The sequence below is a fragment of the Cyprinodon tularosa genome, unplaced genomic scaffold (assembly GCF_016077235.1).
Source record: "Cyprinodon tularosa strain WSP-4 unplaced genomic scaffold, ASM1607723v1 ctg115, whole genome shotgun sequence".
Taxonomy (NCBI): Eukaryota; Metazoa; Chordata; class Actinopteri; order Cyprinodontiformes; family Cyprinodontidae; genus Cyprinodon; species Cyprinodon tularosa.
This window is the reverse complement of record NW_024037948.1, coordinates 1,247,453-1,262,347: the sequence shown is the minus strand read 5'-3', so window position 1 is coordinate 1,262,347 and position 14,895 is coordinate 1,247,453. Positions and strand designations below refer to the sequence as shown.

Sequence of the window (14,895 nt, the reverse complement as noted above, 5' to 3'; positions counted from 1 at the left end):
CATTTAAATCTAGTTTTCAGTAGGATGTAGGCCATACAGTGTTGATAATATTACTAAATTGTAGCATTTTATCCTAGTTCCCAAGCGCTTTTTTTAATAGAAAATGAGGTGATGGTATTTACTGTTCTCTATGTGAGAGGCATTGAGAGGGTTGCATAGATAGTAATGTCGGGATAGCAGCTGGGACTGTAAATCTCATTTTGATGAATACTTGGCGTTACTTTTTGTATGAAGGCGAATGAATAGCACGATAATAAACAGAATTGACTATTTAATAGGGAAGCTTTTTCTCACAAAATACAATGTTTAAACTTTTAAACCTAAATATAATTAAGTATACTATAAAAATAAATATAAATATAATAATTTACTTTAATTATTTATGCTGGTATATGTTTGATAAAATAAGAAAAAAGTTACTACTGTAGCACCCAATCGTTTTCTTTGGCTTCTATTTATGTGAGTCCTCAGACTTTCCTGCTGTTATGAACTAATATGATGAGGCTGAGCAAACATCTTTGGAGGAAACATAACGGGATAAACAACTTCTATGGAAAATCCATTATAGCAGCATTTCACAATAGGTTATTCTGTCCTCTACATTGTGAATTTACTGCAGCTTGTTATGACTCAGCTGAATTGTTCTGCCAGGGTTGTAAAGGTTCTGTGGCTTGAGAGTATTCTGTTCTTTATATTTAAACAGCAGTGCTTAAAAGCATGTCACTAGGGTACATCTATGGTTTTGTGTGCTATATTTCCTTTATTAATTCAGTTTTCTCCTCCACTCGTTGGCAGCCTGAATGGTATAAAATTCCAAATGACATTTGTCATCTTAGGTGTTAAAGGCAGAAATATTTCCCATCAGAACAATTCCTAAAGATGGCCATGATGACACTAAATAATTGTCTTTAAATTATTTGATCAATTTAAGTGTTTTTTAAACAATATACAAATAAACCTGGAACATCTACTTAAAGTTTATTGTTGGTTTTGCAGGAATTGCAGAGAAAGCTGGCAAAAAGAAATAGATGGAGGATTTTAAGAAACAGAACATGGAAGTTTTTCCAAAAAAAAAAGTTAAAAAACATAACCACTTTTTTTCTTTTCCAAGTTTGAAGAAGTTTTAACATCCCATCCAGAAAGCTTTAACTATTTAAAATGACTGGAGTGATTCGGAGCTCCAGGCTTTATAGAATTGCACAACAAAAGCTTTGTTATGGCTTAGAAAACATTCAAATTGAAACGAAACAGGTCTTTTTTCCCTTTTTTCAGGGACTCTAATACCATCCTGAAAAAGCTGGACTTTGACCGCAAACTCTGCCAGCATTGCTATTTGTAGACCACAAGGATGGAAAATGTATATAAAAATGAACCCTAGATCAGACTGATTTCATGACTGATTTTTTAACAATGAATAACACCCTAAAATTCCTTCTGAAAACTTGAGAGACACCTCAGATTGTATTTATCAACATTTTACTACAGCAAATTAGAAAAAAATCAGTACAAGTATATTTTATCCGCAGACAAATTTTGGTGGGCTTTCAGTTTTATTGAGGCGAATCTGGTGAAATGGAGCTGCTGATTTCAAATGTAGGTCTCCTTACTTTGACAGAGCCTTTGATGAGGTCTTTTACATTACCGTATTTTCACGACCATAAGGCGCACCGTACTAAAAGGCGCACTCTCAGTTATGTGTGCCATTTCTGTATTTAACACACACATAAGGCGCACCGGACTATAGGGCGCGTTTTTTATATACAGGTACATGTCCTCTACTACCTTTAAATACCTCTACTGCGTATTCAAAAATACAGCGGGGGCAAAACTGAGTATGATTGTGCTTTATTCATGTATTTATTGCAAAGTATTAATCAAACCTGGGTGCTGGCCGTGAGACAGACACATCGCAGATGACACAGCGCTGTGATCGCTCCTAAATTAACTTAAAATCCTGAAACCTGCCGACGGAATTTGTTCGCTTTTATTACCGGTATCCTGGTGCCTGCAGTTAAAATTATTTAGATGAAAAACACCTGCCAGCAGCCGCGGTGAACCTGGAGGCTGCCCAGCCTAGAGGCTGCTGATGAAAGGATTTCTAATGTCGGTGCACCGCTGGTATGTGGGGGTCTGAGCGCCTCCGACAGAAATAGATAATCTGGATGAACTGACTGCAATTATTAAGTTTTCAAGTGGACTTTCTCACTTAAAAACATATTAAAACTACTTTATTCCCACTGATCACAGCAAATATAGCTGCAAGATTTAGATTATTTAGATGAAAAAACACCTGCCAGCCACCGCGGTGAAGAGGAGGAGACGCGCCCAGAGGCTGCTGTTGAATTAAGTGTTCAGGTAGAAAAATAGAGCGGGAGCAAAACTGAGTATAATTGTGCTTTATTCATGTATTTATTACAAAGTATTAATCAAACCCATCAAAATCATCATCCTCTGTTTCTGAATTAAACAGCTGCGCTTAATCAGACATGCCAGTTTCCCCTTCTTCGCTGTCAGAGTCACTTTCCGTGCAGCGCTGCTCCTCAGAAATAATGCCGGCTTTTGCGAAAGCTTGAACAACAGAGCCAGCAGACACGTTAGTCCAAGCATCTACAATCCATCCGCAAACTGTGGCGTAACTTGCCCGGCGCTGCCTTCCACTTATCCTGAAACTGTGGTCTCTGTCGGCCATCCATCGCTCCCACGCTGCTCGCAGCCTTACTTTGAACGGCCGCTTCACACCGATGTCGAGCGGTTGAAGTTCCTTTGTCAGACCCCCCGGGATAACAGCGAGCACAGCGTTCATTTGATTCACCTTTTTTTTTCACATCGGCTGTGAGATGGGCACGCAGCGATGGTGATGCGTGGAAAAAAACACCTGTTCTCCTCACATACACCTGCCTCAGCCACGCTTTCATCATCTCCTCATCCATCCAGCCCTTTTCATTGGCGTTAATATCATATGTCATCAGAGCGCTGTCTGTCTCGCTGTCAGCTCCCAGATCTGCTTCTCTGATTGGTTGAGGCGGCGCGTCCAGCAGCAAAACTTCAATTTTTCCATCTCGAGCAGCAGCAGCGCGTTGGCAGATGCTTAAACGCTCCTGCTGCTCAAAACGCGCTGCTGGACCTTTAGCTGCACCTATACGCGCGTCAACCATTGACTTTGCATGTAAACTCGCTGCTTCTGCTGCACCTGCTGCGTCCGGTTCACACCGATGTCGAGCGGTTGAACAGCGAGCACAGCGTTAATTTGTTTCCCCATATTTTTGACATCAGCTGTGAGATGGGCACGCATGGAGTTACATATTAACAGCGATGGTGATGAGTGGAAAAAAAACACCTGGTCTCCTTACATTCAGCCACTCTTTCATCATCTCCTCAATGAGGTGGTCTCAAAAGTAGCAGTTACAACACACATAGGGCGCACCGCACCAAAGGGCGCACCGCACATTTTTAGGGAAAAAAAAGACGTTTAAGTGCGCCTTATAGTCGTGAAAATACGGTATATATCTTCAATTGGAAGATATCATTCTGTAGTTTCCAACAATACCAGCCATGAGGGGCAGAGCAACATCATATCTGTGTCCTCAAACACTTTTAGGATGAATCTGCCATCTTTTATTGAGTCTTATATTGCATCCTCTTTTTTGTGTATGTCCTAAAATACATTGCTCTAAAACATAAAGGGAACATGTGAACAACACAATATAAATCAAATCAAAGCTCTTTGAAATCAAACTGTCCATTTTGGCTGGGCATACACTGTACGATATTTTCATTCGTTCAATCAAGCTACAGCTCAAACTGTACGATGAAGTTTAAAAGTTCACAGCACAAGATGTATGTTCTTAGACTGTATGATCCAATGCTCTGATGCGATTTAACTGCTCATACTGTAAGTCCAAAACCCCACTTCCGATTCAGCACCAAGAGATGGCACTAGATGGCACTGGTCGGACTCGTCAATCTGGAATAAGAAGAAGAAGAACTCCCTTGTTTGCACATGTGCTGTGCGTGAGATTCTGGTAAATCGACTTGTAGATGCTTGTAGCTTTGCTTCAACAGCAGACTTTGCTCAGGAACACCTCATGAGGGGCGACTGAATTTCAGACATTTTGATTTTTTTTCTTGACCTTATGATACCTGATCGGGAGGTGGCCGTTAGAGGCTGATAACCCATCGTTACCCCCTGTATACTACACGATGCATGACGCAAGATGAGTCTTAAACTCGGCCTGATCGAAAAAGTTCTTGCACAACTGAAGAATCAGCCCGCAAAGGCTAAAAAAACATAGAGCGTATGCTCAGCCTTAGGAAGCAATACTGATTGAATAAAGTAGTGGTTCTGCACATGACGATCACAGACAGCCTCTCAGTACCTATGCTTTCTGGCAGATGTTTGCGTCACTTTTGAAGCAGCATGTATGCTACCTCTGCCTTTGTGCAATGAGGAAAAGGAGGAGCACTGCCAGAGCCCTGCAAAATGACCTACTGTAGGCCACAATGGTGCATGTGTCTGCACAAACGCTTAGAAACCGACTTTATGAGGATGTTATGAGGGCCCTATGACCAAAGATGGGGGTATTGCTCACAGCCAATCACTGTGCAGGACAGAGAACACCAGATTTGGCAAATTCCCCTATGGCACCCTGTCCTCTTTAAAGATGAGAGCAGGTTCACACTGTGCACATAGACAGACATGACAGAGTCTACAGACACAGTGGAGAGCGATCTGCTGCCTACAACATCCGTAAGCATGACCGGTTTGGCAGTGGGACAGTAATGGTGTCAGGGGGCATTTCTTTGGAAGGCCACACAGTTCCCCATGTGCTCGCCAAAGGTAGCATGACTGCCATTAGGTACAGAGATGAGATCCTTAGACCACTTTTGAGACCATATGCTGGTGCGATTGGCCATGCAGTTTTTCTACTTTAACTTTATGTTTGACTCAAAAACAGGCCTCTATTGGTTAACAAATTTGTTATTATATAATTATTCAATGAGAATATTTCAATCATTCAAATCTAAGATATATTTATCTTTAAATATGATTTATTTAAAAAATAAAATAAAATGATCTGCTCCTTTAACCACCAGCAAATAAATCATTCCACCATGTAAAAAACGCTTAAAGTAAGGGTAAACTATGAAATTAAAATCAATTCAAGTGTGGTTACTGTCCCAAAATGTACTAAAAACAGGGAGCCAGAGTAGAAAGATTTGTTTAAAGAATACATCAGCACATCCCTGGGAAAACAGGAAGCATCTATCACTGGTTAGAGGACCACATCCTCCCATGGAAAAATTTTTATAGATGAGGTTACCACTAAATTTACTGTTCTTTTGCAAAACGTTATCTATAGGTGATGTTGAGGTTTTTAAAGAAACCAGGTGCAGAGAAAGACTGACAAAACACAGTACTTTAATAATGAATAAAATGAGAGTTTAGATAAGGAATGGTAGAAAGAGCACATCATGGAGCTCAGGCAATAGTGTGGACAAATGAAACAAAAAGAAGCACCCAGCAATGAATAATGAAAAACAAGGAGGTCAAACACTGAGAAGGGGTGGAAAGTGATAATCATAGCAAATCAGCTAATCAGAGAATACATGTAGTTCCTGAGATGGAATCGAAAAAGGAAGCTGATGAATAGCTAAACAAAACAAATAGGAAAAAATAACAAAAAAGTGAGAAGCTAATAGGGATAATTAAGAACGGAACACAAAAATCAGCAGCAAAACTAAACACAGGTATTGAACTGGTATAGGAAAACTCTAAAAGAAAAAAAGTAACTGAATAGGGCAAGATTTTTAGAATATGATAAAAAACAAGGAAAATTAGCAAAACACCTGTGGATCATGACACTACCTTTTTTATTTTTTATTTTATTTTATAGACATACTAAGCTATAATGCTTAAAAATATATTTTAAACAGTTGGGTATACACTTACGATATTTTCAGAATGCCATAAGCTATCAGAGTTTTTGCCCTTTTCAGGCCGATTATTCAGTTGTGAGAAATTTTTGGATTGAGCTGTGTTTAGCATCATCGTGCGCTCTGCTTTATGTAGTATACAGTACAGTGGATAACGAGGGGCAATCATCCTCTCACCAGCCTCATCATCCTCTTACCACTCGACCAGGAATCGTGAGGTCAGGAGAATATCAAACATCTTTGATATCAAAGATGTTTGATATTTGTGGGCAAATTGCTCAGTGGGCATGCACAAACAAGGGTTCTTCTTCTTCTTCTTCCTCTCAGATAAAAATACAGAAGCATGGCGGGGGTGCGGGTGAAATGGAGATCTTTCTGTAAAATTGACAGACAGTTGTATTCACGTTTGCTCAGCCATGTCTTTGTCCAAATACGTTGCTGCCTTTTCTTCTTAGGCTCAGCACACAAAATGGCACAAATTGCCAAGGGTGCGGGTTTCACTCTCCCGAGCTTCATATTCCTCTTCTACACATTTGGCCTCCAGATAGGGGTGTCAGAGTAGCTCTATCTCACTGTGGAGCTCAGTCCGACGTGGTTTTTAGACGTACGTCGAGAGGTAGATTGCATCAGAGCGTTGTGGTGCACAGACATCGTGAGCTGTGAACTCACACTGTACCACGAAACCCTGCAAATTTGTTGTACAGTATGAGCTGCAGCTGTGTGCAACAATTGAAAAAAATCGCACAGCGTATGCCCGGCTTTAATGGGCAAATCCTGCTGTTGAAGCAGAGCTACGAGCCAATTTTTCAAAACCTTGCACACTGCTAATGTACAAACAAGGGAGTTCTTCTTACTTCCAGATTGATAAGTCTGATCAGCACCATATTTTCATGCTAAGTCTGACATCAGGTTTTTGCTTGTGCAGTGCGAGCAGTTAGACCGCATCAGAGTATTTGGCCGTACAATGTAAGAACATACATTGTGAGCAGTGAACGTTCAAACCCTGCGGTTTCGCCGTAAAGTAGCTGTAGCTGAGTACATCAATTGGAAATATCATACAGTGTATGCCCGGCCTTTGATACACTTCTTGTCAGGATCTGCAGGTCAAAACATGGTTTAGTTTGATTTTGCTGTTTTAGATGTTTGTTTTTCCTTCCATTTGGGTTTTTTCTTGTTCTATATGCTAATATTGGCAGTTATTATCTAGTTTATTTGTTACGTTTCCGAGACACTCTTCTATTATGTTTTATGGGGTCAGTAGTAAGAACTCTGGACTGCTTTGTTCAATACAGACAGCCTTAGCCCTTCCAGACGTTAAGTGTCGAAAGCACACATGGATGATTTGTGTCATAACCAGGAATGCAGCATTCAAAAAAAGGAACTACAAACAAAATTAAGTAACACAAATATAGCAAACAGCTAAATAAAAACCCCAACATGTAGTGGTGTGCACATGTACCACACAGAGTACACATGAAACAAGTGCAGTTTTAATTTTTTCATTTGGTGGTATATGTCTATACATTCTGCCGTGCAAAAGATTGTTGTAATCTATATAGCTCCTTGCACATCATAGGAGCAGTAGGTCCCTATGTTAAATAAATTATGATCAGGAGCCTTCTGCCTCCTCTTATCTTTCTTACTGTCAGTAAAATTTGGACAGCATTTGGATTGAGCCTACTTATCACTCATCTCTCCTTCAGTCAGATAATTAATAGATGCTGTTTACCTGTATTTTCCCATTTGGCTTATTGTTTACACCTATCTTTGTCATTACTTAAAATTTCAGCTTGTTGTATGGGACTGTTTGATTTTCCATTCCAGTCTCATGTGCTGAAGGCTTGGTCCTTGGTTTGTTTATTTCTTTTTTTTATCTGATAAACTCTTCATACTGCATTGTACCCTCACTCTGTGTTAATTTACAAACCAATATATAGAGTTACAATTGAAAAACTTTGGACAGCAAAAAGCAATCATAAACCTTTGAGTTATCCAAATTAACTTCTTAGTGGGTCCATCATGAGAGCAAAACTTTTGCTTGATGGTAAATTGCCCCATGATTTATTGCAATAAACAATGAAACTGTCATTCGGCTTGAATCCAAGGTGCTTGCATATTGCAGCTGCTGTTCGGCTATAAAATCCATTCCAACTCTGTTTTACCGAATCTCAACAAGCATCTCTCTGGCTTGCTACTTCTCAGCCATGAAATTCTCAGGCTACATCCATGATGCCAAAAAAACAATAAGAGGAGGGGTGAGTGAAGACAGATGCTTCAGATGGAAGCCTTTTGTCATTCAGACTCCTTTTATGGAAAGAGAGGGGGATAAAAGGAAAACAAACAAGCAAGTAAACATAAATCATTCAGCTCATTTAAGTTTATCATGTGATTAATTGATTTATTGTGTATTGTGACAGACCTAGTATAGATTTTGAGTATCCAATTAACATAAGATATACCTTTGTAAATACCCAGCTCCAGCTCAGAAGAACAGTGCAGATGTAAAACCAGTCTTCTCTGACAGAGTTATTATTAAAAGCAGACTATTCTTGGACATCTAATGCATCGTCTCCCATGGGTAGCTTTCCTTCTAAACTATTTTTGCAGTGGAAAGTGCAAATGGACTGCCATTAGAAGGGTTTACATATTGATTCCCTTTGTCATCCTTTAAATTTAAGTACAGGAAGGCCTTTGCTCATGGGAAAGATATTGCTTTTTCTAATTAATCTTTTATTTAACAGACCTTAGAGTGACCTTGACTTTAAATATAGTTGCAAAGAGGTTTACTAGACATTATCATCTAAAGTTTATTTCAGTAAAATATCATTAGATAAGAATAAATTTGCTTCCATAAAAATATGTACATTATCCTTTTTATTTATGGCCTAACAGAAAAAAGGCTCTTTAATCCCTTGAAATACTGTTATTCTTTGGTAATTAGTAGTATTGTTATTTACTTACTGGGGACAGTTGCAACATTTTTACTCTCCAGAATTTCCAGAAACATGCTGTTTTGATGACACTTGTAATCAGTTGGACCCTCCCTCTAACTAGCAAGACAGAAGATACATTCAAAATCATCTTCTGAGGCCTTTCTGTAGACTTTGCATAACTTCTCTTGAAATTAGATACACTTTACTAGGAAAAAAATTGTATATTTACCTTGCTTATTTTTGTCATACTGCCCTGGGTGTTTGTATGAATTAATTAAAACTTAGTTAGTTTTAAAGTTACAAGGTAAGCATATGTGAAATCTGTGTGAGCTAGCACATGGTGTTCTGTCATAGCTGCTGGAAAGCTACTTAAAATCCAAGGAAGTGTGGCAGCCGTGCTGGATACGCAGGTCCTAGACAATTAAAGACTGCACATCTGGAGGTGATTTTTACACATGCCACAAATGGGTGTTTGACTGATGAGGAAAGAGGGGTGGTGTTAGAATGTTATTTATGTTTGGATGTCCTTTAAAAATATCCACATTTTCTATGAAAAAAATAATGAATATCTAAGATGTCTGTGCTCTTAAAAATCAGTTAGAGAAAAACTTTTTTTTTTTCCATTTACAAACTGGCTAATGGGTTGTCATTAGTATCTAAAAAGGGCAATTTAATTTGGCATATTTCATAGTAGTATTAGAAAGAGTTATAAAGTTTTTCTCATTTCATTTTAATTTTTGAAGTCTGTGTATGAGCACATTCAGAAAGCCCAAAGTTGCAGTTAGGTTCCCCATCACCAGGGATGGGGAATGTTGCAAGAGTTTACCTTTTTGTCTTTAAGGATATTGTAAAAATCTGTCCCATGTAATCATATTAAAATGGTATGAAAAATTAGCATACAGATGTAAATTTTATATATAAATTTATGGTAAGTATAGACCTAATCAGCTTGGAGTAATTAAAAGATTGTTAAAACGATCCGCACTCTCCCCTATATTTATCTCTGTTTGTGCTGCTTCTACCCTTCATCAATGAAAAAGGCCAACCTCAACATGTTAGGCACTTTATATGTTTTACTGAAACCTGAACATTAAGGAATAGCAATTTTAGCCACTTAAACAGTTTGAATCAAAAATAAGAAGATGGATGTGGAAGTGAGGCCAATTTCCCTACAATCCTAGTGTCACTTGTGGTTACATTGGACCCCATAATGTGTTTATACTGCATGCACATCTTGCAGTAGAAATAAATTGCATACTTTGTTCACATATGTGTCGACCTTGGCAATAGAAGCTGCTGGTGTCGATGTGGTTTGGCAGTAGTACTGCATTCTCTAATACCCCCTACTGTGTGGTCTCTGCTTAGAACCAACACAATAGTTAGACTGGCAGAGTGCTCATGTGTGTTTTAATCTGGGTGTGCATGTTTTCATGGGTGAATATGCCCATAGGCATTGCTTTTTACCATCATTAGATGGATTTAATAGGGCGAAGATAATTGAAGTTGGTTTGACTCTTGATGTTTGACTGAAAATTTTATGATTGTGAGGACTGAGACATTTGTTGCATAAAGTTGTAGTTGTAAAGTCTAAACTGAAAGGCCCCCACTGTAAACATGTAAACAGACAAAATAGAATACTATGATGAGAAAAACAAAGACATATTGGTATAGATGATCTTTAGGGTGACATTCCAATTTGGAGTCAAACTTGGCTGACTGAAAAAAACAAAAAAAAGAAACCTGTGTAGTCATTTAAATTAAAAGCATTACTAAAAAAGTTCTGGTAGGAAATGAGTGCGAATGTCAATTTGACTATGTCTTTGACTTTGTTTTTCTTTATTATACTAGCATATTCTTACTGAAATAAAGCTCCTTTATACTGACCATTGGATATATTTTATTTTTCTTCTTGTATCATCCAAGATAGTGGCAGCTGCTTCAAACAATTAAACACTTATCTGTCTGTAAATATGGGCAAGTGTAGATAACTGCCTATTGTATTGTAGCCTTGTTCTGACTTATGCTGCCCATCAAACCATATCATGCCTTATTTTAATGACATATTCATTTACAGTATCTTTCTCAGTATTAGGAGAGTGGTTACTTACAGTCTCTATTTTGTTATCATTTACTGTTGCTGTGGCTATTGCTATTTTGGTTGTATCTCTGCAGAGGTGTCAAGTAACAAAGTACAAATAATTTGTTACCTTACTTAAGTAGAAATGTTGACTATATGAACTTTACTGGAGTAATTACTTTTTCAACAACTTTTTACTACTACTCATTACATTTGTTTGCTACTATCTCTACTTTCTACTTCTTACATCTTAAAAATAGACTTATTTTTTTTGTTTCCTTAAAGCTCATTTTCTTTATGGCCTGTTGGTATTAATAAAATAAAGACTGTCAAAATATTTTCTTTTATCCAGAAAATTTATTTCTTTATGGCTGGACTCTGTGCTGCACCAACTGGTTTTTCACTATATACCAAAATAAATAGTTTTTCAGGATGATGCAAAGTTAAATTTGACTCGGATAACATTAGTTATAAAACTGAGAAAATTAAATATCAGGAAGCTATTATCCAGAATTGCAGAAAATGTTTCCTTTAATAAGCTAGTGCATAGCATCTGTCCTTAACATTTTTTCCTGCATTACGTTTACTTTTATACTTTAATTAGTTTTGAAAATTGTACTTTTGCACTTTTACTTTAGTAAAAAGCTAAAGTTGATACTCTAACTTCTATAAATGTGTTTTTAAACATTAGGATTTCTACTTCTTTTTGAGTAATAAACATTGATTATTTTTTAAAACCTCTGTGTATGCTTTCCTACAGTGGCGGTTCTAGACAAAATGTAGCAGGGGGGCCAGGAGGGGGCCAGCGTGTTTCCATGGGGGCACAGAAAAGCATGAAATAAAAAAACAGGCCAAGGGACTCAAATAAATTAAGATAACTGCATGAAGTGATTTTCTATTCAATTAGGTTTCATTAAAATTCTAAATGTCTTAATAGGTCAATATACATTCAGAATTTAGGAATTTAGGAATCTTTGAAGCGTATAAAATGTTTGAAACTGCATTCCAGTTTCTCAACACTTTGAAAGATTTGTTTTTGTTTTTACAGACGTAACAAAGTGCTACACCGATAAGACTATCAATATTTTTGTGGTGAGTCAAGTGATATGGTCTATGAACACATCACAAAACACATCTGTACGGTTCTAGGGCAAACAGCACTTTGGGCAAACCACATCAATAAATATTGAGATATTTAAATCTCAGTTTAGATTCAGCTGCTGAAAGAGTTACAGTTAAATGCTAACATTTGCAGGAAAATGACATTCTTTTGTTGTTCTAGATTTGCTTTTTTTAAAGGATGTTTAAAAAAATAACAGATGTAATATTTTTATTTTTTTTTACTGCAATAGTTAGATTTTTTTGTTGAGTTAGATTTTCTCTTTGTTTCCATTTCTTCTTTCTTGATGATTTGTTCTGTTGCCTGAAAATATATTTCATAATCTTGTCTCCATGTTTGCACCCTAGCCTTCAAGAGCACACATACAGGCAAAATGAAACACACAACCGGGATAAGAATTCACATGGCTTCGCTTAGTGGGAAAAATATCACATCCAAACTAATTAGACAAACATGGCAACCCAAAAAGGCCCCAAGGAGGACCAGCACAGGATCTGCCAAGCAATTCATCATCAGATTTTGTGTGTCCAGCAGTTTGTTTCACTGCCAATTTTGGTGACTTTCTTTATGATTGTGTTAACTTGCATCAAAATTGATGAAAGTATTAGAGTGTTCCAAGCAAAATGAAACAGAAGCTTTAGAAATATCAAAAAAAGGATTATCGTCTTCCTGGATCTCAATGCCTCTAAAATGACGAGGAAAGCAGAATTGGGACTGTGGTGTGCCAAAGATTGTCTGTGTAAGACAAAGAGAGGTTACGCTACAGGGACATAAAGCTAAGGGACCATCAAGTTACTCTTTTCAAGCAGCACAAGCTAAGCCAAGAATTTTGCGCCAGAATTTTGATTGCTGTACTTTTGAAACAGAGAGTCAAAGGGAAGTGGAATGCAAAGAAAATAAGAATAGGTTTCCTGTGTGGTTGATATATGACAGATGGCATATGATTTAGCTAAGCTATCACTGGTGTTTGGAGGAGTTGGCAAATGGTGCTGCAAGGGGAAGGTTACAGTTAGCAAAGGACACATGAGTTGAAGGACAGTGATTGGATTCCACCAACCACACAAGATCACAAGCAGGCCAATTCACCACTACCCTAAGGTGAATAATTTTGCATGCATGTGTCAAGATTAAACATTAAGAGTGCAATGCTTTCATTATCAACATAATCCTGACACATAAAAAAACTACAAAGTAGATTTTTATGTAACCTGTTCAATTCTGTTAGTGTTCACCGCCTCTTATACTTGTAATATTGTCTGTTTGTGTTACTTACCCTGGAGATGGTGAGTGGCATGTTAAAGTCCTTCCCTCCTTGGAGCCTGAAGCCCCAAGGGGCCGGCCCTAACAGAGTGACGCTATAGTTCCCGCTCATGGTCTCTCTTATTATGCTGTCCAGTATTGATCAGGGGAAAGATGCTGGTAACAGGACAAAATGCACAACAAAATCAAAAAATTACCACATGATTTGATCAATTCTGTCATATTTTGGTTATATTATGTTTATGGCATTGTCAAACATAGGGCTCATTTAGTGGATGTGAAAGGTAAAGTGAAATATACAAAGGAAAGAAGCAAGAGGTATATGAAACATAAAATGACAAAATTATCACTTAGAAACATGATTATATCATTTTTCAGCTTTTTTTTTTCCATTTCATTTATTTACAATCAAAAATAAATATTATTCCTGTGTGGCTATCTACACATTTTAATACTATCAACAAATCAGTAACAGTTTCTGCAGTATGTTGAAAAGCATCTGGTAAGTGCATCCCCTTACAAAAAATATAAATAAAGTAAAATTAGTGAATAAACCCCTTTTATTGTCTAATTCGGTGTAATAATAGAATCTAAAGAACGTACCTCTTCAATGGGATTAGTGAGAGAGAAACACAAATCCAGTAAGGTACTAGGGCTGATGTATTTCCAAGTATCCTCTTCACTCTCTCCTTTCTAGCAATCCCACTGTGTGAGACAGACGAGGAGGGATGCAATGCTGTTTATACTATAGTTAATGACAGTGGGAGGGGAAAGGTGGAGGAGGGGAGGGAAAGGAGGAAGGGATGGAAGACGAAGAATGGGCAGAGGTTAGAGGGGAGGGGAGAAAAGAGGAGGAGATTTGGCAATGGGAGGGGAAACGAAAGAAATGATATGAAGGATGGGATTAAGGTGTAAATGGGGACAACAGTGAGGGGGTAACCGGGGGGAGAACCTGGATTATGTAAAAGAGTGTGGGTGTTTGATACTAGGAGAATATGACTATAGGAGGGAGGGCAGGCACAAGGGTCTATCTTTCAACTGGATATTTTGAGAGCATGGATCCATTGCTGTGTGCCACTTCCTTTAAAGTGAAATTAGCCATGATTATATCCAACCAAAGCACACATCCCTAAGGCTTCAGTACAAAAGGTCTTTCATATAAACAGAAGATTATGTCATTTCTCTTAGAAATTAGTTTTACTGCCCCAGCAGAAGTCTTTCCAACAATAATACAGAGGGTAGCACATTTTTAACTGGTGAGCTTTGCTTGAGTTGGTCTGTTGTTATGATGGTATACATCATACATGGGAATCCAGGTAGATTTTTGTGTAATCTTCTCTGTCTATAATTGCTAAGAAAACATAATTTTACAATCAAGAAATTAAATAAACTCTATAATGATCCTTATGCATATACAGTGTGGAGCTAAATGCAGATGTCAAATCCTCACTTCATTTATTTTCAAGTTCTGATAGCTGTGCGACTCCCTTGGTGCTTAATTTACTTCACTCTATCTTTTCAGTCCAGACAGCTCAGTATTGACTTTGTAGTTATACCCATCTAGGACTGGC

At 37.8% G+C, this 14,895-nt stretch overlaps 1 protein-coding gene across 8 annotated transcripts in view; it reads right to left on the bottom strand.

The window, feature by feature from the left end:
- The window catches only part of pdlim5a (PDZ and LIM domain 5a), an 81,613-nt gene extending 67,528 nt beyond the window's left edge, over positions 1–14,085 (bottom strand). For all 8 annotated transcript variants that reach the window (XM_038306001.1, XM_038306008.1, XM_038306019.1 and 5 more), the window contains exons 1-2: positions 13,928–14,085; positions 13,338–13,480 (exon numbers count right to left, since the gene is read on the bottom strand). In XM_038306001.1, the coding sequence (XP_038161929.1) occupies positions 13,338–13,436 (99 nt within the window). In that variant the 5' untranslated portion in view covers positions 13,437–13,480; positions 13,928–14,085. The remainder of the gene's footprint in view (positions 1–13,337; positions 13,481–13,927) is intronic.
- Between the last annotated feature and the right edge of the window lie 810 nt (positions 14,086–14,895).